General features: G+C 44.7%; 1 protein-coding gene across 2 annotated transcripts in view; it reads right to left on the bottom strand.

Moving 5' to 3' along the window:
• The window catches only part of LOC147447714 (uncharacterized), a 43610-nt gene extending 18929 nt beyond the window's left edge, over positions 1–24681 (bottom strand). Inside the window, exon 1 of one of the 2 annotated variants that reach the window (XM_086523426.1) lies at positions 24503–24681. In XM_086523426.1, the coding sequence (XP_086379552.1) occupies positions 24503–24611 (109 nt within the window). In that variant the 5' untranslated portion in view covers positions 24612–24681. The remainder of the gene's footprint in view (positions 1–24502) is intronic. The other variant, XM_086523427.1, reaches the window with a different exon arrangement.
• Positions 24682–25653: the final 972 nt, after the last annotated feature.

The following is a 25653-nucleotide window of genomic DNA, read 5'->3' as shown; positions in this document are numbered from 1 at the left end:
ACTTCATTTCACCGGAATTGGCGGCGCGGCTCGAGATTGCTCCCGATCGAATGGGACCACTTGCGGGGGCAGTTCTAGCGGCACCCGACAGCGACGTAGCCATTACACCTGTCATTGCAAACTTCGGTTGCATTGTCAGGGGTATTTGGGGCATGAGGACTTCTTCATAATGCCTTTGGAGGGTTGTGATGTTCTCTTAGGGATTCCCTGGTTTTACAAGAACAACGCCGTGGTCGATTATCGAGCGAGGAAAGCGACTTTGACTACCGAGAAGGGCAGAACCATTGTACTTGATATTAAACTGAAGGGTGAGTTTGTCCCTATTGTATCGGCTTCGGCCATTTAAAAATTAATGAGCTCCAGTCTCTTTGTTTACTCGATCTTTATGAAAGAATTGAGCGATAAGGATAGGACAAATATGTCTAAACTTGATAAAGAACGCCAAGATTTTCTCCTCTCACGCCGATTGCTTCTCAGAGGGCCTACCAGGCGAGTTACCACCTGCCCGTCCAGAAGATCATACCATTGATCTGATACCTGGAAGCACACCATCGAACTAGCCACCTTACCGTGTGAGCCAAGCATAGAATGAAGAGATTATGAACCAAGTGAAAGACCTCTTGGATAAGGGTCTTGTCCAACCTAGTACTTCACCGTATTGCTCTCCATTGTTGTTGGTTTTGAAGAAAGACGGATCTTGGAGAATCTGCATCGATTATAGAGCTCTCAACAAAATCACCATCAAGAACAGATTTCCAATTCCAAGGATCGATGATATACTCAACAAATTACAGGGATCCTCGTGCTTTAGCAGGATTGACCTGAAGAGTGGTTATCATCAGATCAGGATAGCACCAGGAGATGTCTACTAGACAGCTTTTCGGACGACTTTTGGGTTATTTGAGTTTTTGGTGATGCCTTTTGGCTTAACCAATGCTCCTGCAACATTTAACCGGATGATGGACAGGATTTTTCGAGAGTACAGATTATTTGTTGGCACTTTCTTTGACGACATCATTGTTTTCTCCAAGAATGAGGCAGAACACAGAGATCATCTACTTCAGGTCTTGCAGGCATTACGATATCACAAGTTAGTGATTAATGCAAAGAAAAGTGAATTTTTCCTACCAGAGATACACTTTTTGGGACACATTGTCTCAGCAGCAGGAGTGCAAAAGAATCCGGCCAACATATAGACTATACGTGATTGGCCCGATTTGAAGAATGTCCATGAAGTTAGAAGCTTCTTGGGACTGTGTTCGTACTACAGGCGGTTCATTCGAGAGTTTGCAGAACTTACTTCCCCTTCGCATATCTTGACACAGAAAGGAGTCCTTTTCTCGTGGGGACCCACAGAGGTGACGACCTTTCAGACATTGAAAGAGAAATTGACTACGGGACCAATTTTGACTTTGCCAAACTTGCAGAAGTCATTTGCAGTAGATTGTGATGCTTGTGGTCGTAGTCTGGGTGTAGTCTTAATGCAAGAAGGCCATGTCATTGCTTACGAGAGCCGATTATTCTCAAGGCCGGAGATGACAGCACAGATTTATGAGAAAGAGCTTTTGGCAGTTATCCATGCTCTTACTCAGTGGCGACATTACCTACTCGGAGCGGATTTTACTGTCTTTACAGACCATCGGAGTTTGCGCTAGTTCTTGTCACAGAAGCAGCTTTCGGAAAAGCAGATCCGGTGGGCGAACATCTTGTCACAGTTTCACTTCCATATTGTCCATGTGCAGGGACAGAAGAATGTGGTGGCAAATGCTTTATCTCGGAAGCCGTTGGTTCTGGCTATTTCCGCGATACATCATAGGAGCTTCGAGGATATGGTCGACCCGTATGCCACAGATACAGATTTTGCAGACGTTTTCACACGGATACGGGATGGGGAGACAGTAGCGGGATATTCCATCCGGGATGGCTACTTGATGAGAAAAACCATGTTGTGCGTTACACAGCCGTTGAGGGAAAAGGTTATGATTGAATGCCACTGTCCACCTTTTACGGGTCACCGCGGCATTGCTACCACCATGAAAGGGGTAAAGAGATACTTCTTTTGGCCGAGACTCAAAAAGGATGTGGAAGAGTTTGTGCGCAGTTGCTTAGTATGCCAGAAGGTCAAGTTTGACATGCATAAAGCACAAGGATTGTGACAATATGGCAGTGAATTTTTATGCCAGAAGGTCAAGTTTGACAGGCATAAAAATTATGATGGGCGAACATCTTGTCACAGTTTCACTTCGATATTGTCCATATTGCCATGTGCATTTCATGTGAGTCTCTTGAAACCTTTTAAGGGTGATGTGCCTCATGATGGGGAGCCTAATGAGCAACCCGAAGTGGAAGAAAACAAGGAGATCCTTGTTCCTGAACAGATTTTTGGCACATAAAGATACGAAGACTAAAGGTAAAGTCCGAAGGCAGTTCTTGGTTAAGTTCAAGAACTATCCTGCATTGGATGCGAAGTGAATGGAGGAGGAGGACTTAGCAAATACTTCTCAGATTGTGAAACTTTACCTCGATGCTTTTGGTTTAGCATAGTCTACTCCAAACGGAACCCAGAATTCAGCTTGGCCGCAGATCTCGTGCAGTGGGATGCACAAGAGGGGAGTCACTCCGCTCCTTTGTCATCAGATGCCTTGATTTAGATACTAGAGTCATTGATGTCTCTTTGAGCTTCGGGGATACTGAAAGCTGACAGTATTTTGTTGTATGACTTTATGAAATGGAACTCCTGATTATGATACTGATTTGTTCTTGACTTCTTTTAAGTGCATGAACTGATAGACGAAATGACTGCAGCATTTTGGTCTGATTGATCTCGAATAGACATGGTTGTAATAGGGGTTAGTCAATCGGTCATCGATGAGGTCCCGATTGGATCTAGATGCGATTGTTAGCTACATTGCGGATATATCATGGTCTAAGATCCAAATGAATGTTGAATGTCATGTGATGTCGAGTGATGTCCTGTGATGTCTTGTGATGTGACTGTCGATTTAGTATATGTGCTAGATGTGTGTTCCTAGTACGTAGGTACTAACAGCTAGCAGACGGTTTATGTCCTCTGTCTGTTTTGCAGGCGTAATCGAGGGCGATTACAATGCTTTCAAGAGGGGGGTATGTCACAAAGTGATGATGTGGCTACCGAGAGCAAAAACCCTAATTTTTGCCAGAAACCCTAAAACCTGCAAACCCTAATTTCTACCAAAAACCCTAATCTGCAAAAACCCTAATTTCTAGAAACCCTAACCCTAACTGCTGGCTGAAACCCTAAAACTAGCGGCTGAAATGCCACGTGGCAAGCAGTACAGATTTCCGGATTTTACGGGTTGAAAAAAAGCAACTTGGGCGACGCAATCTGTTGCTTTTCTCCACGCAAGTTGTGTGAGGAGAGAGAGAGAGAGAGAGATTATCTGCTTTATTTTTATGAAAGCTCTCTTGTGAGAGAGAGAGAGAGAGAGAGAGAGAGAGAGAGAGAGAGAGAGAGAGAGTTTGCTTTTGGAACTGAAGCTTTTGGGGCTCTACTTTTGGGCATCTCTTGTAAACAAATAAATAAGCGGTTAGGGCTCATTCTGCAAAGCATCTGGACGCAGAATCTGAGAGTGAAACCCTAACTGCCCTCTTGTACTTTGACATTGATTAATACATAAAGAAATACCGAAAGGGGCGCCAATCTTTGGGGCCAATATCTCTAGGTACGGAACTCTGCCGGGCCAGTGCAAATCTATTGTGATCTGTGAATTGTTTTGAAGTGGTTATTCGGTGCTGTCGTGATTGATTCTTGACTTGGAGTGTCCAAGTCTGTTACATAAAGTCTAAAAAAAAGTTTCGGGTGAAAGCCTACGTCCACCACCCTACAAGCCGGTTACATGGTTCCATTGCCGCAACATAAATCACTTTTCCTCAAGAAGGGAGCCTCGGTTGTTTTGGGTAAAGACACAAAGCACAAGAACTTGGAAGGACACTATGGCTGACAGGACAAATGACACCAGGGAAGAGGGTTCCTCTTCACAGAACAGACAGGAAATTCCGCATGTTCGCCTTGCCAAAAAGTGATCAAATTAGGGCTGATTTTTTGTTGAATTTTTAGGGTTTGCAAGTATGAACCAAGATGAGATAGGGAGAGGTCTCGTGGTAGATTGGCCTCTAGATCTCCTGCGGGGGTGATGTGGGTCTGCCAAGTGGCACGCTGCTTTCCGATTCTCTGAGGCGATTGCTTGGATTCTGGTACACGGCAAAGGCAGGGTTGGCATGTCCTGGCCACTCATAGTGTGTTACTCTCATCATTGGAAAGCTGCGTCTGCATATTCAGTCATATGTTGACAAAGAAGAATTTTATATCATGCCATTGGAAGGGTGCGATGCGCTACTCGGAACTCCGTGGATGTTCAGAGTCCATGGTGTGCTGGATGCCTTCGGCAAGACGATCACCCTTCAACATAGGGGCAAAACTCATGTTTTGGATGTAAAGCTCAAAGGGGAATCTGTCTGCTTCGACTGTAACAGACTTGGACAATCCACAGGTCAAGAATCTACCGCGATAGCACCAAATAACCACTTCAAAACAGTCCACAATTCACAATTTATTCAACACTGGCCCGGCGGAGTTCCGTGCCCAGAGTTATTGGCCCCAAAGACTGGCACCCCTTTCGGTATTTCTTTTTGTATTAATCTGATTTCAAAGTACAAGAGTGTGGACAGGCGTTCACACTCAAACTCTACGTCCAGATGCTCGAAGTTGTGAGAGGCCAACCCGCGTATTTAAAGGTTACAAGGGTTGCCAAAAGCAGAGCCCAAAAGCTGAAAATCAAAAGCCCAAATAAAGCAAAGGCTCTTTCTCTCTCTTGCTTGTAAAAATAAAGCAAGTCCCAAAAAGCTGTCCTTTTAAAATAAAGCAGAAAAGCTCCCTCTTTTTCTCTTGCTTAATAAAGCAAAAAGGTTTTTCTCTCTCTCAATATGCGTAGAAAATAAAGGAGAGCTTTTTCCCACACTGATTTTGCCCAAAAGTTGCGCTGCTTTATTGCTGCCACAAAATCCGGAATTCCGTACTGCTTTCCACGTGGCAGCCTTTCCGTATTTTACGCTGCAACCAACCAGTCAGCATTTCAAGGTTAGGGTTTTATATTAATCAATTCAAAGTACAAAAGAGTGGATCCGGATTCACTCTCAAACTCTGCGTCCAGATGCTCTGAGAAGTGAAGCCCTCACCACGTATTTAAAAGTACAAGGGATGCCCAAAAGCTTCAAAATCCAAAATCATAAAAGCTTTCTCTCACAAACTCTCTCTATCTGTGACTTTAATAAAATAAAGCAATATCTTTTTCTCTCTCTCTCACACACCAAGCGTGGAGAAAAGCAACGCCCAAAAGCTGTCAACGCAAATTGCGACACAATTTCCGGAATTCCGTACTGCTCTGCCATGTGGCACCCCCGACAGATTTTAGGGTTTGCTGATTTAGGGTTTCAGCCTGAAATTAGGGTTTGCTACAAATTAGGGTTTTTGGCAGTTTTAAGGGTTTGCAGGAATTTTAGGGTTTCAATCAAAAATTAGGGATTCTGCTGTCCGCCACGTCATCACTTTGTGACATACCCCCCTCTTATAAGCATTGTAATCGATCGCGATTACACCTGCAAAACCGACAAAAGCCATAAACCGTCTTAGCAGACACTGACTGTTAGTACCTACGTACTAGGAACACACATCTAGCACATGTACCAAATCGACAATCACATCCACACGACATCACATGACATTCAACATTCATTCGGATCTTAGACCATGATTTATCGGCAATGTAGCTAGCAATCACATCTAGGTCCAGTCGAGACCTCATCGATGTCCGATTGACTAACCCCTATTGCAACCGTGTCTATTGGAGATCAATCAGACCAAAATGCTACAGTCATTTCGTCTATCAGTTCCTGCACTCACAAGAAGTCAAGAACAACTCAGTATTATTATCAGGAATTCCTTTTCATAAAGTCATAAAGCAGAATACTGTCAGCTCTCAGTATCCCTGAAGCTCAAAGAGACATCAGTGACTCTAATATCTAAATCAAGGCATCTGTTGACAAAGGAGTGGAGTGACTCCCCTCTTGTGCATCCCACTGCACCAGATCTCCGGCCAAGCTGAATTCTAGGTTCCATTTGGAGTAGACTATGCTAAACCAAAAGCATCGAGGTAAAGTTTCACAATCTCAGGAGTATCTGCTAGGTCCTCCTCCTCCATCCACTTCGCATGAAGTGCAGGATAATTCTTGAATTTAACCAAGAACCGCCTTCGGACTTTACCCTTATTCTTCGTATCTTTATGTGCCAAAATCTGTCCAGGAACAAGGATCTCCTCGTTTTCTTCCACTTCGGGTTGCTCATTAGGCTCCCCATCATCAGGCACATCACCTTTAAAAGGTTTCAAGAGACTCACATGAAATGCATTGTGAATCCTCCAAGTATCTGACAGTTTCAATCGGAAGGAGACATCATTTATATTTTCAGTAATCTGGAAAGGGCAGTAGCATCGCATATTAAACTTTGGAAAAAGCCTCTCCTTTCCCTTTTTCTTTCGTAGGCGTGCCTTCTCAAAACGTAAGAGCACCCAATCAACCTCCTTCAATTTCATGTCGCGACGATGGCGATCCGCTGCCTTTTTCTGTCGTTCTTGAGACTTCTGCAAAGTCTCGCGAACCTTGGCAAAAGCCGTATCCAGATCTCGCGTATATTCATCCGCTTCAAAGATCTTAACTTTCGTGCTCAGGAAGGGTGGAACCTTCGCAGCACCTTCTACAATCTCAAAGGGCGCCTTCCCCGTCGAAGAGTGTATCGTGTTATTGTAGGCAAATTCCACCAAAGGTAAATATCTTTCCCATTGAGTCTTCTGATCTGAGATATGAGACTTCAATAAATCTAGAACAACTGCATTGGCAATCTCGGATTGCCCGTCAGTCTGTGCGTGGAACGATGACAATGCAACCGCATGCCAATATTCTCCCAAATTGCCTTCCAAAACAAACTCGTAAATCTGGGGTCTCTGTTGGAGACGATCGTCTCAGGCATGCCATGTAATCTGAAAACTTGGGCCACAAACAGTCTCGCTAAGTGATCCGGCTTGATTGTTTTCTTCACTGGAATGAAATGAGTCTGTTTGCTAAATCTGTCAACAACAGTCCAGATACCGCCGTGACCACTCTGTGTCCTCGAGAGATCAAAAATGAAATCCATTGCCATACTTTCCCAGGGGCGGGTGGGTATGGGTAAAGGCTGTAACAATCCCTTTGCCTTATGCCTGTCAAACTTGACCTTCTAGCATACCAAGCAACTGCGCACAAACTCTTCCACATCTTTCTTGAGTCTCGGCCAAAAGACATATCTCTCTACCCCTTTCATGGTGGTAGCAATGCCGCAGTGACCAATAAAAGGTAGACAGTGGCATTCAGTCATAACCTTTTCCCTCAACAACAGTGTAGCGCACAACATAGTCTTTTTCATCAAGTAGCCTTCCCGAGGGAGTATCCAGCTACTGTCTCCCCATCCCGTATCCGTGTGAAAATATCTGCAAAATCTGTACCTGTGGCATATTGATCGACCATATCCTCGAAGCTCCTATGATGTATCGCGGAAATAGCCAGAACCAACGGTTTCCGAGACAAAGCATCTGCCACCACATTCTTCTATCCCTGCACATGGACAATCTGGAAGTGGAACTGCGACAAGATGTTCGCCCAGCGCATCTGCTTTTCCGAAAGCTGCTTCTATGACAAGAAGTAGCGCAAACTCCGATGGTCTGTAAAGACAGTAAAATCCGCTCCACGTAGGTAATGCCGCCACTGAGTAAGAGCATGGATAACCGCCAAAAGCTCTTTCTCATAAATCTGTGTTGTCATCTCCGGCCTTGAGAATAATCGGCTCTCGTAAGCAATGACATGGCCTTCTTGCATTAAGACCGCACCCAGGCTACGACCACAAGCATCACAATCTACTGCAAATGACTTCTGCAAGTCCGGCAAAGTCAAAATTGGTCCCGTAGTCAATTTCTCTTTCAATGTCTGAAAGGCAGTCACCTCTGTGGGTCCCCACGAGAAAAGGACTCCTTTCTGTGTCAAGATATGCAAAGGGGAAGTAAGTTCTGCAAACTCTCGAATGAACCGCCTGTAGTACGAACACAGTCCCAAAAAGCTTCTAACTTCATGGACATTCTTCAAATCGGGCCAATCACGTATAGTCTATATGTAGGCCGGATTCTTTTGCACTCCTGCTGCTGAGAAAATGTGTCCCAAAAAGTGTATCTTTGGTAGGAAAAATTCACTTTTCTTTGCATTAACCACTATCTTGTGATCTCGTAATGCCTGAAAGACTTGAAGCAGATGATCTCTGTGTTCTGCCTCATTCTTGGAGAAAACAATGATGTCATCAAAGAAAGTGCCAACAAATAGCCTGTACTCTCGAAAAAACATGTCCATAATCCCGTTAAATGTCGCAGGAGCATTGGTTAAGCCAAAAGGCATCACCAAAAACTCAAATAACCCCAACGTCGTCCGAAAAGTTGTCTTGTATACGTCTCCCGATGCTATCCTGATCTAATGATATCCACTCTTCAAGTCAATCCTGCTAAAGCACGAGGATCCCTGTAACCTGTCGAGTATATCATCGATCCTAGGAATCAGAAATCTGTTCTTGATGGTGATTTTGTTGAGAGCTCTATAATCGATGCACATTCTCCAAGATCCGTCTTTCTTCAAAACCAACAACACAGGAGAGCAATACGGTGAAGTACTAGGCTGGACAAGACCCTTTTCCAAGAGGTCTTTTACTTGGTTCATAATCTCTTCATTCTGTGCTCCGCTCAAACGATAGGGTGACCGGTTCGGTGGTGTACTACCTACCAGGTATCAGATCAATGGTATGATCTTTTGGACAAGTAGGTGGTAACTCTCCTGGCAAGCCTTCTGAGAAGCAATCGGCATGAGAGTGTAGAAAATCTTGGCATTCTTTATCAAGTTTAGACATATTTGTCCTATCATCTTCACTCAACTCTTTCATAAAGATCGAGTAAACAAACAGACTAGATTTCATTAATTTTGAAATGGCCGAAGCCGATACAATAGGGACACACTCGCCCTTCAGTTTAATATCAAGTACAATTGTTCTGCCCTTTTCTGTAGTCAAAGTCGCTTTTCTCGCCCGATAATCGACCACGGCGTTAGTCTTGTGGTACCAGGGAATCCCTAAGAGAACATCAAAACCCTCCAAAGGCATTATGAAGAAGTCCTCATGCCCCAAATACCCCTGACAATGCAACCGAAGTTTGCCAATGACAGGTGTAATGGCTACGTCCCTGCAGGGTGCCGCTAGAACTGCCTCTGCAAGTGGTCCCATCCGATCGGGAGTAATCTCGAGCCACGCCGCCAATTCCGGTGAAATGAAGTTGGCCTTGGCTTCTCCATCAAAGAAAATCAGGGCCTCTTGATCTTTCACTTTGCCCCAAGCTCGGCAAAGTTATGTACTCTCATCCATGGTGTTGGGATCAGTACCCACACAATCTGGAACCAGTCCTGTTTTCATCTTGCCTTTTCGTACACGATCCTCAGCTGCTCTTGAACTCTCAAGCCTTTCGTCGTCCTTGTCATTTTGTTCTTTCTGTGCCTTTTTAGGGCACTTTGCGGAGATATGTCCAAGTTCCCCGCATCCAAAGCACTTCCCCTCCCTGATGAAGCGAGCTCTCTCCTGAGGAGTAAGCTTGGGTCGTGCATCCTTTCTCTCTGGATTGCTCTTTCTTTTTCTACTTTCATTCCCAGAAGTCTGTCCGGTTCGTTGTGTCATGACCTCATCTGTGAGGTAGGTCAGATTGCCAGAGTGAATTGCAAAGCCCCGCTTCGCGTGACTCATCAACTCCTGAATAGAAGCTGACTTTTGTTATGAGAGATAGAGAGAGAAGAGAATAACGACCCTAGAGACGTTGTAAAACCCTCCTCCGAAGCCCCACTCTCGTTGGCGAGAGTGCACAAATTGGTACAAAGTGGTTGCATGTGACTGATGCAAGTCTAGGCTATGTCGATGTCGACGACGGGGATGACAAGACCGACGCTATGGCTGAAAACTGATGTACTCTCTTTGCTGTCCAAAAACGCCAGTGGCTGAAATCTGCTGCTGCTGAAAACGCTGTTTTGTTGTTCATAAAAACGCTGATTTGCAGCCGTGAAAGTACCCCAAAAAAACGCTGGTTTGGCTGATCCGGAATGACTGAATTCTTGATGCTTTAGTCGCTGATTTGCTGCTGCTGTGCACTGTTGCAATTGCCAGGGAGGTTGGCGATGATCATCTGCTGAAAAACGCCAGCAATGGGGGACCTGTGGCGATGAGGTTGTGGATGAAAAACGCTAGCAGATTGGTGGTCTTTGGCGATGACTTCAGACTGAAAAACGCTAGGTGCTGAGGACCTGAGGTCCTTATGGCGATGAAGATTTGCCGATGGAAAACGCTAGGGACTGGGAGGTCGCTTGCTTGGAGGAAATCGCCTAAGGGGGGGAAGTCTTGTTGAGAGAGAGGGGGAACCTGCTGCCTGTGGCCTGTGTTCTCCTTGCTCATATTGTCAAGTTTGGTTCTTTGCTCTTCGTAGATTTGTAGTAGTATTCATTTTTCGATTTTGTATTTAGCTTACCTGAGGATTTAAGAATGTGTTCCGTTAGAAGTTGTTGTGTGAAGTTTGATTTTTAGGATTAAGTTTTTAAGATGTCTCATTCTTTTTTGCTTAAAGTTGAGTACCTGTTTTAAGCCAAGTAAGTTGCGTCAACTTATTTTACACATACCTTTTCTAAAAACATTTAATAATGTTTTGTTTTATTTAGTTTTGTTTTGTAGCAAACAAAGTGATTTAGTTTGTTCTGTTTGTTTGTTTTTGTTTTTCTTTTCTTTTCTTGGTTCCTTGCTTTTATAGTTTTATGAGTGCTTTATTCCCTCTTATAATTCGTGAGTTCAGACTATTCTGAACTTATGAAGGTATATATCTTCTGCCAAATAGTCCTAGCCTGGTTTGCTTATATATTATCTTACCTAATTTGCTCTACTCAGTTCCCAACAAAAGTCATTTAATAAATAAGTGAAAAATGTCAAAAATAGGGAAAATAGGTTAAATGCACTGGAAAATTCCCGTGATGGATTCTGACGGGAATGCTTATGATCACGCTGTGTACAACCAGAGGATATGCATCTACACTAAGTGTCTTGGCATGCACGGTCTGCGAACAGACTCACAAAAGTGCCAGAACACTTGCTAATCTAGACTGACTGGAGAGACGGAACCTTGTTATGAAGTAGCTTGTCCACGAACACATAGGGCTGGATGTGTCACGTCACACCATTGGACGGGGTCCCCATAAGTTGGTAGGACTTCTTCTTCTGATACTGGTTCTTCTTAGGGTTTAGGCCCTCCTCGGCCAGCTCAAGTTGGCTCCATTCTTTAGGCTTTGACACGTAAGTAGTTTGTGACATCTCCCCTTCTTAAAAGAGAGTAATCGTCCGCGATTACAGCATATCTGCAAAACAACTCAAGTTAGCTCAAAAATTTTCGAGGGACATTCAGTTTGCTCTTTTTGTTAAGGAGTTAGCTTCTCCTCTCGTCCAGATCGGAACTCTTGATCCAACGTAGTAAAATTAGCCATCACATCCAGACCGTACTGATCTGCCATGGGTGTCTTGATGCACTAACATTACATACCCTGGCAATCTCATCCAATTAGGAATATTCAGTAGTTGGCACATCACAATGCAACACAAATACTCACATATGCATGTTATAAGACATAGAAACATAAAGCCGCTGATGAACACCCCCTCCCGCAAATAACCATCCAGGTTCGGACTGTAACAAACTGCTGACGTGTCAAAGCCTAAAGAATGGAGCCAACTTACAGATGAGAGCAGAAACCCTAACCCTAATTTTTGCCAGAAACCCTAACTGTTGAAACCCTAACCCTAAAACTTGCAAACCCTAATTCTAGAAACCCTAAGAAGAACAAGCAACAAAAGAAGAAGTCCTACCAACTTATGGGGATCCCGTCCGATGGGGTCCCAAGTGGCATAAAGGCATTAAAAATAAAGCAGAACACACTCAAAAGACTTTGCACATCAAAATATGATGATGTGGCACCTGTACGGACGTCCTGGAATTCGCGGCGGATTTTTAGGGAAATCCCGAAATTTTAGGAAAGTGAATTTTTGGGGTCAGCTTTTCATATTTGATGCTTTTAGGCTTTGGGCCTTTAAATATGAGCCTTGGGGGCCCTCTCTGGCACTCTTCAGCGCGCAGATTGCAGAGGAGGTGCTCCCCGACTGTTGTACTTTGCGAATCAGCAGTAATATAAAGAAATACCGAAAGGGGCGCCAAGGTTTGGGGCCAATACTCTCTGGGGTGGAATTTCGCCACTCCGTGTCGCGTGTCGTCTCTCTCTCTTAGTTCAGTTGTTATTGAACAATTGTTATTGAAGTGCTAAAAGTCTCTCTCTGTCTCTCTCTCTCTTAGTTCAGTTGTTATTGAAGTGCTAAAAGTCTGTTCAGTCTGTTCTTTTCTATTGGCACGTGGTGCCTGCCTTGTGACACGGGCCATGAGCTGTTCAACGACTCCCTCATCACTCCTCCCGCAAATAACCTAAAAAGGTTCGGGCCATGAGATATAGAGGCCTTTTATAGCCAAACGCCCCGCAGACGGCAATTTGCGTCGTTTGGAGGTGCTGAGAGTAACCACTACTCAGACTTCTTAATACTCTCTCGTAAATAACCATGCAGGTCCGGGCCATGAGTAACAACAACAATACTCCCCCCGTAAATAATTATGCAGGTCTGGGCCATGAGTAACAACGACAATACTCCCCTCGTAAATAACCACAAGGGTACGGGCCATGAGTAAAAACAACACTTTTCAATCATTCAATAACCCCCCCCCCCCTCCCCCCGCAAATAACCACGAGGGTTTGGGCCATGAGTATGAATAAGCATTCTCAAACATAATTTCTCACTACTCCATCCGGGAGTAAAATCACCAATCATGTATTAAAACCAGAGTCCAACAATTCAAATCGGCACCAAGACAGGTTCAAAACAGATACCATCCATTTCAAACAAATTCCAAACAGGATCACCAAACAAGTTCTCAAACAGATTTCAAACTTAAAAAGCAATCTCGACATCAGTCGAGCTCGAAAAGTCGACTGACTTTCCATCCTGAAACCTGCACCAAATTAGGGTTAGGTTCATTCCATAGGGTCGTAGCCGAGCACAACATGGTCCATCAGCTCTTGGACAAACAATGTTTCTTTGGCAGCGATGGTAGTCCCAAGATAGCAATCGCATTGGACCTCCAAGGTCATCTGCTCGTGAAGAGACATCTACTGAGAGATGTCGAGAAATTTCAAGTTATAATCTGCTAGGGTTTCCATGGCAAGCATTTCAAGATACCCCACTCTGCCAGAAGTTGCACCCTGAAGGAAGATGTCAGAAACCATATAACTTTGGGCAAAATTTTTCTTGAAAGCTTGCCAAGTCCTTGGAGTGTGCGGCTTGATAGTTGTAGCCATCTGCATGGTACTGTCTCTGAGAAAAATAGCAGCTCGAAACTAATCTTGGATCCTTCTCTTCCAAGTGATCTTAATGGCTTATGCCCTGTAAGACATGAGTGATGAAGACTGGAGTGCGCCCGATGCGCGATGAAGTAAGGGTGGGAGTGGCTAATAAGTCCGAGGTCGAGGACAAAGATACCTCCAATAGCTCTGTCTGGTCTTTTGTAGGACCGGTATGCTTTCAGAAAAGCACACGCCTGATGCTCTGATACCACTGTCACAAGAAGGGCACCACGTGCCAATAGAAAAGAACAGACTGAACAGACTTTTAGCACTTCATTAACAACTAAACTGAGAGAGGGAGAGAGACATGGGACACGGAGTGGCAGAATTCCACCCTACAGAGTATTGGCCCCAAACCTTGGCGCCCCTTTCGGTATTTCTTTATATTGCATCAACACTGTACAAGCCGGTACTCCAGACTCTGCACCTTCTCCAAGAAGCATGCCAGAGAATGAGCCCTAACCTCATATTTAAAGGCCCTTGGCCTAAAAAGCAATTACAGTGAAAAGCCTTCAAAACTCAAAAGCATTTGGTCCAAAAGTAATGCTCAAAAAGCTGCGAGCGTAAATCAGTGGAAATCCGTATAGCTGCCACGTCGGCAGTCAGCGCAAAATGCGAAAATCCGTACAGCATGCCACGTTATCAACCAACATGATTTTCGAAAATCTGCCACGTCATCAACTTGTTCGCGATTTCTTGTGTGTGTGTGTAAGTCTTGCTTTATTTTAATTCTTTATGCCACTTGGGGCCCCATCGGACGGGGTCCCCATAAGTTGGTAGGACTTCTTCTTCTGTTACTTGTTCTTCTTAGGGTTTAGGCCCCCTCGGCCAACATCTGCAAGTTGGCTCCATTCTTTAGGCTTTGACACGTCAACAGTTTGTGACAACGACAAAAAGCAAAGAAAGGCATTGACTTCCCGGTTATTTGGGTCGTCAGTCGACATTTCAAAAGGCAAAGAAACAAAAGAAGCGTGTTCGATTTGAAGAAGTACCCAGTTCTTCTTCTTCTTCTTCTTCTTCTGGCAATTTTTCTAGCTCATCTGACTCGAGCGAAGAAGACCGAAAAGGCAAAAAGCGAAGCAAAAAGCAATGCTTCCGAAAGGGCAAGTGTCACATGACACATCCAACCCTATGTGTCCGTGGACAAGCTACAACACGACAAGGGTTCAGTTAGTCCAGTCTGTCTAGATTAGAAGTGATCTGGCACTTTTGTGAGTCTATTCGTAGACCGTGCATGCAGAGTCACTTAGTGTAGATGCATATCCTCTGGTTGCACACAGCATGATCATAAGCATTCCCATCAGAATCCATCAGAATCGTTCAAGGGAATTTTCCGGCGCATTTAGGGTATTTTACCTATTTTTGACATTTTTCACTTATTAATTTAAGTGACTTTTGTTGGAAAGTAGGGTAGGTAGGGCAGATCGAGTAAGTTTGTATATAAGCAAACCTAGACTAGCACTAATTGGTAGAAGAGGCAGTAGGAGCATCGCTCAACAGACACCTTCTCAGCAAGACCCCAAGGACTTCTAGCGTTTTTACTCCACAGCAGCTTGGCTAGCGTTTTTGGACAAGACCATAGCAGATCAGCCAGCGTTTTGCTCTTGTAGATCCCTGGTAACAAGACCACAACAGATCAGCCTAGCGTTTTGCATTGCAAGGCCACTGGCAGCAGCAAACGACAGGAACCAGCCCTAGCGTTTTTGGTTTGCAGATCAACCTCAGTGTTCTTGCAGATCATCGCGACAGATTCAGCCCTAGAACCAGTGTTTTCGTTTTCAGCAGTTAGACAGCAGATCAAGTCCCGAACCTCGCAGATCTCACCTTCCCGCAGCAGTTCCTCGCCGCACGGTCAGTTTCCACAAAGTTCGCAGTTTCAGCCTGGAAACCGCAGATTTCAGCATCTGCGTTTTTAGCGCGTCGTTGTCGTACCGTCGCCATCGACATAGAGTCAGAATTCAGCAGATAAAGATTTGCAGATTTCAGCCATTAGCAGTTCCAGATTTCAGCCCGTCTTGTCGTCGTCCTCATCCTCGTCGACATCGTCGGCAAGTCCAAGCATTGTAGAGATTTGTGCAATCATAAGTAGACCGCTCTCGCCATAGAGAGTTACAACGTCTTTGGTGTCGTATTCTCTTCTCTATCTCTCAGTCTCATACACTTTCACGCACAGTGTCCATTCACTTTGTTTGTGTCCATTGCACTCTCTCATTAAGAACGGAAGGCTCTCCCTTCCATAAGAACAAAAGCAACCTTGAGCACAGTTCAGAGCACTCATCTTGAGCAAAGTTCAAACATTCATTCCGCTGCACCTAACATTGGTATCAGACATTTTCATGCACAGTGTCCATTCACTTAGTTAGTGATCATTGCACTCTCTCATTAAGAACGGAAGGCTCTCCCTTCCATAAGAACAAAAGGAACCTTGAGCACAGTACGGAGCACTCATCTTGAGAAAAGAACAACATTCATTCCGCTGCACCTTACATTGGTATCAGAGCTTTGGCAGTGTTCTGTATCACTCAAGGAAAGAACCACAAGAACCACAGAAATTTTTTTGCTTGTTGAGGTCGCACGAACCCAAGTTCACTTGGGAGTGACGATTCCTAATCATGTTTTTGAAGAGTGACAGGAAACCCAAGAAAGAAGGGCTTGTCCAGCCTCCCCTTGTGCCTCTTTTCACTCATTGAGAGTGGACCGTGCACTTAGCGACCGGCCAATCGACGTGAGGTGGGAAAAAGCAACCTTGTGTGAGCGCAAGGCCGGCAAGGGGTGCGCCCGCGGAAAAGAGCAGAACCCGGGTGAAGAGAAGATCCTTCTCTAACACAGATTGCAAGCAAAAGAAGACCCTCAAGAACCTCAAGAACCACAAGGACTCAAGAACCTCAAGAACCCAAGAACCCAAGACCCGCAAGAACCCAAGTTCCTCATAAACTTAAGAACCAAAGATCATAGTGCATGGTCATCACTCGAAGCGGAATGGATACTCCGCATACAGGTGAGCATGAGAGAGGTGACGAAGAATTTTTTCCCACAGGAGGTTTTTCCGACCCTCCCCCTTCCCCATCTACGCCACAAGTTGTTCCAAAACCTATGGAGGCGATGGTCAAGTCGATGTTGGACATGATGGCACGACAAGAGGCGACTCGCATTAACAGGGAACGCGAGCGCGATCAACGCAAAGAAAGAAAAGCAGACAGAAAAGCGGCTATGGAGCGTGAGCGTGAGCAAATGCGCTTGGAAGCCAAAGCAAGACGAGCGGCCTTCGAGGCCGATTGAGAGGTTCAAAGGGACCTCCGCACTCAAGAATTGCTTCGACAGGTTCTTGCCTCGAAGTCTGAACCAGCGAAAGATGTTGGTAGTTCCTCAAGTGGCGCAAGCCGGGATATAGACTCCAACAACCCAATCACAGAGAAGTTGACTTTCAGTAAGTATCATGGTAAGATGGATGCTACGGTTATCATTCTTGGTTGCATCAATTTAATGTTTATTTTGCGACAACTAAGAAGACAGGAATAGCAAGGTTTTGACGGCAACTATGTACCTTGCCGGTGATGCCATCAATTGGTACCACGCATGGCAAGAGGCACAGCTAGCCTGGCACCTAGAGGAAGCCGACGAATTCCCGCCTCTTTCCTTCAATTGGGCTGATTTTCAAGACAAGCTCAAGGCGCGGTTTATGCCACCTCAGTACCTCGCACGATTGAAGGACGATTGGCGCGCTCTCAAGCAAAATGGTATGCCAGTTATGTCTTTCTCCAATTGTGTTTTGCAGCTCGGCACTCAATTACGCAAATTGGATGCGGAGCGCAAGGAGGCATTCCTTTATGGATTGGACGAGTATATCAAGTATGATGTCGAGGTACTTGATCCAATCGATCTCAACAAGGCGGTAGCGATTGCTCTCGCACAGGAGATGAAGCACAAGGGAAAGCCTAAGGAAAACAAGACTTCTCAAGGAACCCCTCAGAATTCTCAAAACGTGCAAAATGGTAAGAACGGTAAGAATGGTAACTCTTCTAGCCCATCTTCCTCTAATTCTTCGAAAAAGAACTCTAACAATGAATCTAAGGGTAAAGCTAAAGCACCTACAAAACCTAAGCTAACCCCAGATGAAAAAGCTGCACAAGGGATTATAGGAGGATACATCACTGCTGAAGAACAAGTGATTTATGCTAAGGAAGGTAAATGTTATCAATGTCACGTCAAGGGTCACATTAAGAGGGCTTGTCCTAAGACAACCCCACCTAAAGAACCAAAGGCACCCACAGCAACCACGAGCACTTTAATGAACTAAGCTGAATCTTCTCATGTCTCTGAAACAGACATTGATGTGTAAGGTGCAGCGGAATGAATGTTTGCGCTTTGCTCAAGATGAGTGCTCCATAATGTGCTCAAGGTTCCCTTTTTGTTCTTATGGAAGGGAGAGCCTTCCGTTCTTAATGAGAGAATGCTATGGTCACAAACAGAGATGTTGTAAAACCCTCCTCCAAAGGCCCCACTCTCATCGGCGAGAGTGGTCTACTTATGATTGCACAAACTGGTACAAACTGAATGCATGTGACTAATGCAAGTCTAGGCTATGTCGACGATGACGACGAAGTCGACCTAAGGGCTGAAATCTGCAATCTTTCTACTATTGTCTAAAAACGCTATGGGCTGAAATCTGCGACTAAGCCGAAAACGTTGATTTGGGGGCTGTTTTCTGTGGGTCTTTGTCGCTGAAAATCTACAGGTTTAGGGCTGAAAACTGAGGTCTCTTTAGGCTGAAAACTGATGGTCTTTCCAGGCTGAAAACTGAGGTTCTTACCGCGATGAATCTGCTACACTTTAGGCTGAATCTTGTTGGTCTTTATCTGCTGTTGAAGATCGCCAAGCTTGAAGATTGCAAAGGCTGAAATCTGCAAACGCTGGCTATCCAAAAACGCTAGCTGATGGGGTCTCCAAAAACGCTAGCTTGCTGGTCTTTCCAAAAACGCAAGGTGATGAAGCTTCTGGAGGTGCAGTTATGGGATCAACATCCTAGGGTTGTGGTCTTGCTGTGTCGCCGGGATCTGCAAAGCAAATCGTTGGCGGATCTTGATGGGGAAAACGCTAGGTCCTGTAATCTACAAAACGCTAGGCCTTCTGATGGGTTCTACTGAGAAGTTACATGTTGAGCGTGGAGCTCCTGTTGCCTCTTCTGCCAAATAGTGCTAGCTTTGGTTTGCTTATATATTTTCTTACCCAAATTGCCCTACCTACTTTTGTTGGAAAGTCACTTAAATTAATAAGTGAAAAATGTCAAAAATAGGGAAAATAGGCTAAATGCACTGGAAAATTCCCCTGATGGAATCTGATGGGAATACTGATGATCATGTTGTGTGCAACCAAAGGATATGTATCTACACTAAGTGAGTGGGCATGCACGGTCTACGAATAGACTCACAAAAGTGCCAGATCACTTCTAATCTAGACTGACTGGACTGATTGAACCCCGATCGTATTGTAGCTTGTCCACGGACACAGGGTTGGATGTGTCACGTGACATGTTGAGTCCCTCATGAAGTGTTATGGTCATGTAAAGGGTCAGCGTTTTACCATATTGTTTAATCTAGGCAATATGCATGATGTGATAAGTGCCTCTCTTGTTGAGAGAGTCCGCCTAGAGGTTAGTTAAAAATCTCCTCTCGAGGTTTCTGGCTTCGCTCCTAGTATGGACTCTCATTACGAAAGAGTGCCTTGATGTGATGTTTACAATTCACCAAGCTGCTTTCCGTAGGAAATTTCTTGTGTCTCCTCTTTCAGGATGTGATATGCTTTTGGGCATAAGATGGTTTCGTGAACATAACCCTCTCATTGATTGGGAGGCTAACACTCTCACATTAAATGCCAAAACTGACTTCCCCCTCATCATTCGTACTGAGGAGGGCTTGCATTCTTTGCCTCTCATCTCTCATCTACAGGTGAAGCGTGAATTACGACGAGGAGCACAAGCCGCATTCATCTATGTTGCTCCAGTTTCCCAGAGCATTCAGGCTCCAGCTAAGTATTCAGATTTGTTTACCAAGTTTAAGCATCTCTTTTTGCAGGATGATCTCCCACCCGAGCGGCTGGAGGACCATCGCATCGAGCTTATGGAGGGGGCACAGCCTGTCAGAAAGACTCCCTACCGTTTGAACAAGACACAAGAGGAAGAGTTAGAGCGACAACTCACGGAGTTGGTGGCTAGAGGATTCATACGTCCTAGTGTAAGTCCTTTTGTTGCTCCTATTTTGTTCGTTCGTAAGAAGGATGGTTCGTCTCGTTTGTGTTTTGATACAGGGCACTGAACAAGATGACCGTCAAGAACAAGTTTCCGATGCCTCGCATTGAATGTATCCTTGATAGGCTCAATGGGGCAAAGGTTTTCAGCAAGGTCGATCTCAAGAGTGGATAGCATCAGATACGGGTATTCAAGGGCGACATCTTCAAGACTGCTTCTCGCATTGAGCGAGGGCAATGGGAGTATATTGTTATGCCTTTTGGGTTGACAAGTGCCGTGGGTACATTTAATCGTCTCACGGTAGGTCGTTTCGGCGATATGGTCGGTGTATGTGTGTTCATCTTTTTGGATGATACTCAGTTTTTCTGCATCGTGGGAACAACAAGAAAGGGATGTCGAAAGGGTACTAATCCGTTTGGATGAGTGTCAGTTGTACATTGCAGCTAAGAAGTCTGAATTTTTTCTTAGTGAAGTCACTTATCTGGGTTATAATATCATTTCTGCAGAAGGCGTCAAGCTAGATCCCGCAAAGGTGGAACAGGTTCGTAATTGAAATTTGCCCAAAACAGCCTATGATTTGCTTTCTTTTCTTGGTTTATGTCAAGCATATAGTTCGCACATAGAGAATTTTGCACACATTGCTGCACCTATGACTGATGTTTTGAAAGGGCTAAAGACTCGCCGTCAGCGCGTAGACTTGCCCGAAGCAGCCATTGAGGCTTTTGCAGCTCTCAAGGTTGCGGTGACAGAAGCACCGTGTCTTATCCTGGCCGCTTGGGATGATCCCTTTGAGGTATGGACGAATGCGAGCAATGTCGCCATAGGCGCTATGCTTCAGCAACATGGTCGTCCTGTAGCTTTCCTTAGCCAAAAGCTCAATAGTGCGGAAAAGAATTATTCAATTTATGATAAAGAACTTTTGTCTGTCATTCACTCTCTTAAGCATTGGAAGCATTTTCTTTATGGTAGAGAGTTTACAGTTCGCACAAATCATCAAGCCCTCAAGTGGCTCCAGTCTATGCCTAGTGCACATCGGAGTAATCGCCAGGCACGGTACGGTGGTCACAATTTTTTGAGCAATTTGGAGGTTTGATTGAGTATGTGCCTCAAAAAGCTAACCCTGTTGCAAATGCGTTGAGTCGCAAAGGACAGATTCTGGCTCTTGAGTCAAGATCCACATTTTCTATTCAAGGTGTCTCTTTCAACAGCATGAAGAATCAGTATGCGGATTCCGAGTTTGGTAAGCATTGGTTGCAGGCTCTTGCTTCCCAAGGGCCGAGCAACTATCTCATTCATGATGGTTTGTTGTATTTTCATCAACGTTTATGTGTGTTGCCCTCTCTCAGCCAACCATATTGCATGATGCACATGATTCTCTCAAGGGTGGGCACAAGGGAATGAACACGACTTTGGAAAAAATAGAAAGATTCTTTTGGCCCAAAATGCGAAAGAATGTGTTTCGTTATGTCACACAGTGCACTATATGTCAAAAGGTAAAAGCTCCTCGTGATAAGCAGCAAGGCCTCTTGCTTCCGCTGCCTATTCCCGATGGACCTTTTCAAGATATTTCTATGTAACCTTCCACCAAGTTTGCATTCAAGAAACACTCAATGTTTGACAATTGTCGATCGTTTCAGCAAGTTTTGCATGTTGATTCCTTGTAAAGCCACAGTTACTGCACAAGATGTAGCACGGTTGTTCATTAAGCATTGGTACCCTCTCTGTGGTTTGCCAAAATCAATTGTTTCAGATAGGGATGTTAAGTTCACGTCCAATTTTTGGCGCGCACTCTTTGAAAATTTTGGCACTAAGTTGAATTTTTCATCGGCTTTTCATCCACAGTCAGATGGTTAGAAAGAGATTTACAATCAATTGGCTTTTGATGTTTTAAAGTCATATGTGCATGATCAGCAGTCTCAGTGGGAGCTCTATCTCCCATTGATTCAAGCTATTTTGAATGACTCTTTTTCTTTTGCCATTGGTCGAACTCCGTATGAGGCAGCTTTTGGCTGTCCGTTCCAGTCACTTTTGACTCCCTCGGTCAGTCAAATGCCTAATGCCAATGCTGAAAGTCAGTCATTGGATGAAATTTCTGAGAGTGTGAAGCTTCGACTAAGCAAGGCTCAGGAATCTTATTCACGGCAGGCTAATAAGTATCGTCAGGATGTTTTGATCAAAGAAGGGGATTGGGTGTATTTAAGAATCATCGAGCAACGTCTTAAGCAAGTTGGAAAGAAGTGTCCAAAGTTGTCTTTTCGTATGTATGGTCCATTTCCAGTCATTAAAAAGATAAATGAGGTAAATTACAGTTGCCTAACTCATGGTCAATGCACAACGTTTTCCATATTTCTTGATTGAAAGTGTTTCAGGGACCACCTCCAAAGGACATTTTAGAAGAAGACGAATCGGAGATCATCGATGAACCTGAAGTCATGGAGCCGGAGTAAGTGTTGTTGCATCGGTTTCGACATGGTTGGAAGAAGCAAGTGCGACAATACTTCTTGAAGTTCAAGGATCGAGGAACCCACGAAGCGGTGTGGGTCGACGAAGAGTTTTTCAAGGATTATCCAGAGTTGTTGGCAGCCTACAAGGAAGCCTTGCTTGCAGCTCGGTACCAGTCCCTCACTTTAAAAAGGAGGGGATGTCACGTGACACATCCAACCCTATGTGTCCGTGGACAAGCTACTTCACAACAAGGGTTCCATCAATCCATTCGGTCTAGATTAGCAAGTGTTCTGGCACTTTTGTGAGTCTGTTGGCAGACCGTGCATGCCCAGGCACTTAGTGTAGATGCATATCCTCTGGTTGCACACAGCATGATCATAAGCATTCCCGTCATAATCCATCACGGAAATTTTCCAGTGCATTTAACCTATTTTTCCTATTTTTGACATTTTTCCCTTATTATTAAGTGACTTTTGTTGGGAACTGAGTAGGGCAAATTGGGTAAGATAATATATAAGCAAACCAAGGCTAGCCCTATTTGGCAGAAGAGCAAGGAGAACACAGGCCACAGGCAGCAGGTTCCCCCTCTCTCTCAACAAGACTTGCCCCCCTTGGGCGATTTCCTCCAAGCAAGCATCAAAAGTTTGTTGGCACATTCTTTGATGACATGATAGTCTATTCGAAGCATGAAGAGGAGCATAGGCGTCACTTGACCATTGTGTTCGAAGAGCTGCGCAGTCACAGGTTACTTGTCACCTAAGAAAAGTGAATTCTTCTTAGAAGAGATCCACTTTCTTTGCCACAGTGTCAAAGGATGGTGTTTGAATGGATCCCGCAAATGTTGAAGCTATTAAAGACTGTGCATAATGTCCGAAGCTTCTTGGGATTGTGCTCATACTATAGAAGGTTTATCAGGAATTTTGCAGAGATGGCTTCAACTCTTCACGCTTTGCAAAAGAAAGAGGTCACTTTGAGATGGACCCAAAAAGAGATTTCAGATTTTAGTGTCTTAAAGGAAAAGTTGACTTCAGATTGTTTTACCAGATCTTAGGAAGTCATTTGTGGTCGAGTGTGACGCGTGTGGCAATAGCATCGGTGCAGTGCTAATGCAAGATGGTCGGGTAGTAGCTTACGAGAGCAAAATCTTGCAAGGGCCAGGAAAGACTATGCAAATCTATGAGAGAGAGCTTTTGGTCGTGATTCATGCGCTTTCTAGTTGGAAGCACTACCTCTTAGGTGCTGATTTTGTTGTCCAGACAGACCGTCAGACCTCGCGATACTTCTTGACACAGTAAAAGTTATCCGAAAAGCATATGCGATGAGCAAACATTCTTTTCATGTTCCACTTCTAGATTATGCATGTAAAAGGCAAGAAGAATGTTTTGGCTGATGCGTTATCGAGGAAGCCACAAATTTCAGCTATGTCAATTCCGTATCATCATGAGCTTGATGACATGAAGGAACAATATACTACTAATAAAAACTTTGCAAAGATCTTTGAACAGTTGCAAGATGTGCAACGTCATGAGCACTATCATGAGCACTACCTCCTCAGATGGTTTTATGATGATGCTGGCAGACTTTGTGTTGCTAGGCCATTGCGACATAAGGTCAAGGTAGAAAGTCATGTCCCACCGTATGCAGGGCATCGTGAAATTGATGCGACAGTGAAAGCGGTAGAGACATTCTTTTATTGGCCTACTTTGAGGAGAGATATGGATGCCTTTGTGCGAGCATGCGTGATTTGCCAAAAGGTTGTCAGTTGTCAGCATCAAGACACTGCAGAACAAGTCTCGAACCTCGCAGATCTCACCTTCCCGAAGCAGATCCTCGCCGCACGGTCAGATCAACGAGCGTTTACAATTTCACCTTACAAAGCAAGCTAAACAAACAAAAATTATGAGAAACAAATGAAAATCCCTAACGTAAGAACAACAAACAAAACGAAAGAAAACAAACCGTCCAAGATAGCACAGGAAAGCGACCACCGTAGTTTAGAGTGCGGTGGTTGATTAAGATGGGGAGCCGTTTGTCACAGTGGAAAATTCTCTCTATCTCTCTCTCTCTCTCTCTCTCTCTCTCTCTCTCTCTCTCTCTCTCTCTCTGTGTGTGTGTGTGTGTGTGTGTGACATTTGTCGATCTGAGAAATGAAACCCTAAAAACAGAAATGTGGGACAAAAAGAAATGCAGAAACACCTGCAGACATGTAGCGGAGGGAGGTGCGCTGAGACGGAGCGGCTGGAGCTTGGCTTCCTCCAACTACAAACCGCACCAGAGGTCGACGGCAGGCTGCAGTCCACGCCATGACTCGCCTTCACTGTGAACAGGAAACTTTTTGTTTTAGACACCTCTCGAATTCCAGAATACTTCCAGTCTTTTAGTACAAGCCTCGTCGAATAGAGTAAAACCCCCAATATTGGGCCACTTAAGAGAGTTGACAAATTGCCGCCAGTGCTCTGCATTGTTTTCACCTTGGAATGGCGCGTTCGAGAGCTGAATGCTAGACCTAGCTGTGATAGAGACGACGCCACAAGCGATGACGTGCGCAGGCAACAGGGCGCAAAACAAAATTTCACGTGTAAAAAATTTGGCCACCAGCAAGAAGACACTGAAGGGCCTAAATCAAGCCGGTGTGCCAGCACACCTTGAACTCAAGATCCGACGGGAAGAGCCCCATTGCAACGCGCAGTAACCAGTCCACCACGGGGGTTGAATTGTCCTAATACTGGAATGAAACTTATTTATTAAAGACGGCAGAAGGGTCCCAGCACAGGGACCCGGTTTTTTATTGGGGGTTTTACCCTAAGTCGTTCCTAGAATCTCTCTCTCTCTCTCTCTCTCTCTCTCTCTCTCTCTCTCTCTCTCTCAACACACACACACACACACACACACACAAACATATACATATGTGCTAATACATGGACCTCACTGCATTGCAGCAAATAATTTAAGGGTGGGTTCAGACTAGGCAGCGGAAGAGAAATGCAAAGGGCCGTGGATTCTTCATGGCGAAATTTGATTGGCTGGATTTGAGGCACTCTTCTGTCGGGCCCTCCATTTTTCTTCCAACCCCCCCCCCCCCCCCCCCCCCCCCCCCCCCCCCCCCCAAAGAGTTGATGGCCTCTCTCAACCCCCTTCACTTTTCACTTTTCCTCATCCACATTGTTCACACTAGGCAGCGGCAGATTTGCGAAGTCTTGTTTCTTTCGTCGCTTCAATCTGAACCCAACCTAAGATGCTCAAGGACATCTTCAACCTTGCGAGTAGTTTTGCCATCGTAAGACCAACATAACAATAATATGTGGACCTTTTTCCAACTTAAACCTTATGTTGTACATCTAGATTTA

Source organism: Adiantum capillus-veneris, chromosome 11 (genome assembly GCF_014529385.1).
Source record: "Adiantum capillus-veneris isolate H3 chromosome 11, ASM1452938v2, whole genome shotgun sequence".
NCBI lineage: Eukaryota > Viridiplantae > Streptophyta > Polypodiopsida > Polypodiales > Pteridaceae > Adiantum > Adiantum capillus-veneris.
This window is presented reverse-complemented; position numbering and strand designations above follow the sequence as displayed.